We start from the raw sequence: 3233 nt of genomic DNA on the forward strand, positions 1-3233 counted from the left end.
CCTATGAAGAGTTTGGAGACACATTGGAGAAGAATGGCAGCTGATTTGCTACAGTGGACTAATTGCTATGACGAGGCGGGCAAACTCCCTGAAAGCGGAAGTGGTTACAACGAAGCCGATCGAATTAAACACGCCTCCAAGTTGTTTTATATCTCCTCTAATCCACAACATAATTTTGCATTTCCACATGGAGTGGAAATGGTTAATAAAGATCCGAAGTGGAGGACTAAACTAAGATGGGGTCTGTCAAAAGAGGAAAGAAAGGGTTGCGGTGCCGATGATGAGGAAGATAGCAGTGGAAGTGGGAAAAGGTCTAGGGGGGAGTGAGAATGAAATCCGTACTGATGGATTTATGTCCGGAGGATTACCACGACCAGACGGTTCAAAAAAACGAAGGCTAAGCGTAAGGGCAAAGCAGTTGCTTCCGAAAGTGTAATATTGAGCATTAGTGAGCAGATAAAGGCGTGTACTGAGGTTAGAGAAAGGGAGGCGAATTTACGACAACAACGGTTGGAACTTGATCGAGAAAAGGAAAAGAGGAAGCAAAAACAAGTTGAATTAGCAGAGAAGAAGATGAATTTTGATATGCTTCAATCACTTTTAGCAAGGACAACACCACTCACTCCAGCTGAAGAGGCCCACAAGGACGAGTTACTTCAATTAGTCTACGGTAGAAATTGACTGTATTTCCTTAATGAGTTTATTTTTAATTAGTTGTTCTTTATTTTGTTCAATTTTAATTAGTACTATTTTGAGGTTAGCTTTATTTACTTAGTTAATCTTTAATTAGTTTAATTTTTATGAGTTGTATTCATGTCCCTTGTCTTATTAGACATTGAGTTATAATATGTCTTTCATGTCAGTTGTATAATTGTATTTTGAATAGTCAAGATTCTTTTCTGTTTTCCTCAAAAAAAAAAAGAGATTCTTTTCTGTCTTACTATCTTAAGTGTCATTGAATTGTCAATCATGTTTCATCACTCATTGAATTGTCAATCATGTTTCATCAGTCATGGAATTGTCATTCATATTTTGGACTTGTCATTGAGTTTTCATGCTTATAAATGATAGTGATACCATCTTACGCAAATATAATCAAACTCCTCAAAAAATATTCCAAACACTCAAGTAACCAGCAAACACAATGTTTTCCATTAGCTCAACCTCCAGCTCGTCTGATTCTGATCAATACGTTGAATTTGATCATTTAGTTGACGAATTTGTCACAACCCATCTACCAACTTTGTTGTATAACAACCAAACACAACCCCAACCCGTATCCGATGTTGAATGTGTTCCAGAGCGTAGAGGAGATACGGATAGAAGAGATAGGGAAAAGGGGCATGTTCAATTATTTAATGATTACTTTGCAAGTAATCCAGTTTATAGCGACAAACAATTCCGGCGTAGATTTCGAATGCAACGACCTTTGTTTTGTAGGATTATGAACAAGGTGGTCGAGGGGGATCAATTCTTCCAGCAGCGTAGGAATGCAGCTGGAAGGCTTGGTTTATCACCGTTGCAGAAATGCACCGCTGCGATTAGAATGTTGGCGTACGGTACCTGTCCAGATGCGGTGGATGAGTATCTGCGCATTGGCGAAACTACCTCCAGATTGGCTTTGCAACATTTTTGTCAAGGGGTTATTACACATTTTGAAGCTGAATATCTCAGAAGTCCCACCGACGAAGATTTAAGGAGAATCTTGCATCAAAATGAAATGCGAGGTTTTCCCGGTATGATAGGTAGCATTGACTGTATGCATTGGGAGTGGAAGAATTGTCCTATGGCTTGGAAAGCGCAATACGCAGGCCGTAATAAAAATGCAACCCTCATTCTGGAGGCCGTTGCAGATCAAGATTTATGGATTTGGCATGCATTCTTTGGGATCCCGGGATCTTGTAATGATCTTAATGTCCTTTACCGATCTCCGGTCTTTGATGATGTTCTTCATGGTCGGGCACCTCCAATTCATTTCACCGTGAACGACCATGAGTACAACTTGGGCTATTACTTAGCAGATGGCATTTACCCAAAATGGGCTACTTTTATTCAAGGTATAACACTTCCACAACTTTAAAAGGATAAATTATTTGCTGATAAACAAGCTGCAGCTCGGAAGGACGTTGAACGGGCTTTTGGGGTTTTACAGGCTAGGTTTGCCGTTCTACGACAACCCTCCCTTGCGTTTAACGAAGACATATTGTGTGACATAATGAAAGCTTGTATCATTATGCACAACATGATTGTCGAAGATGAACGACACAACTATGCTCGGGCCGAAGTTTTAAGAAGGTATTATGAACAAGATCGCCCGCAAATTACAAGACCCACTACAAGTGCTACAGTTAACAACAACGAGCCTTTTGAATTCAATGTTGGCCGACCGCCAAACGTTGATTTCGACACGTACGTCCACAGAAGAATGTCACTACGTGATAGAGACACTCATGTTCAATTAAAAGCGGATTTAGTGGAACACATTTGGCAAAAATATGGTTCTATTAATGATTAAAAAAAATAAATTTGTCGTAAGATTACAATTTAATAGAGTATTAATCGTACGTTTAAAATCTAGGTTCGTTATTGGTTTGTAGTATTAAATGTATTCGTACGCTAATTAAATTTTATGTTGTATTACATTTATAATTAATTAGCGATTAAATTTCAATATTATGAATGAAAATTTAATAATTGTATTAAATTAAATAAAAGTATAATTGTAATTAGTACCCATAAATATTCATTTAACCAAAACATAATAAATATTAATAGGGTGATGTATAAGAGAGAGAGATATTGGTGGGGTATGTGAAAAAGTAGGAGAGAGATTGATGAACATTTTTTTTTGCTCACTAGTGGGATAAATTTTGCTCATTAAAAATGCTCATGAGCAAATTTAGTTGGGAAGAGAGAGAAAGTGGGTAGAGAGACAATGAGGAGAATTTTTTTTGCTCACTAGTGGGGATGCTCTGAATACTTCATTGAAGCGGCTTCTTAGCTTTCTCTCGTTTCATTGAAGCAGCTTCTTAGGGTTTATCGAATTTCAGCTTGTAAGGTATGCTATTATCATTGCGTTCTTCTGCAATTTACGTGCAATTTCATCACTGTAGTGGTTAATTAAGCTACAATTTTTTTTTATTATTATTATTATTATTATTATTATTATTATTATTATTATTATTATTATTATTATTATTATTATTATTATTATTATTATTATTATTATTATT

At 36.6% G+C, this 3233-nt stretch overlaps 1 protein-coding gene across 1 annotated transcript; it reads left to right on the plus strand.

Annotated features, from left to right (window-relative positions):
* Positions 1 to 1144: 1144 nt before the first annotated feature.
* LOC145557372 (uncharacterized) lies at positions 1145 to 2080 on the plus strand. Its single transcript, XM_081618554.1, has one exon. It carries the CDS (start codon positions 1145 to 1147, stop codon positions 2078 to 2080), a length of 936 nt encoding a protein of 311 aa, XP_081474680.1.
* Positions 2081 to 3233: the final 1153 nt, after the last annotated feature.

Source organism: Chenopodium album, chromosome 9 (assembly GCF_948465745.1).
Source record: "Chenopodium album chromosome 9, dcCheAlbu1.1, whole genome shotgun sequence".
Lineage (NCBI taxonomy): Eukaryota > Viridiplantae > Streptophyta > Magnoliopsida > Caryophyllales > Amaranthaceae > Chenopodium > Chenopodium album.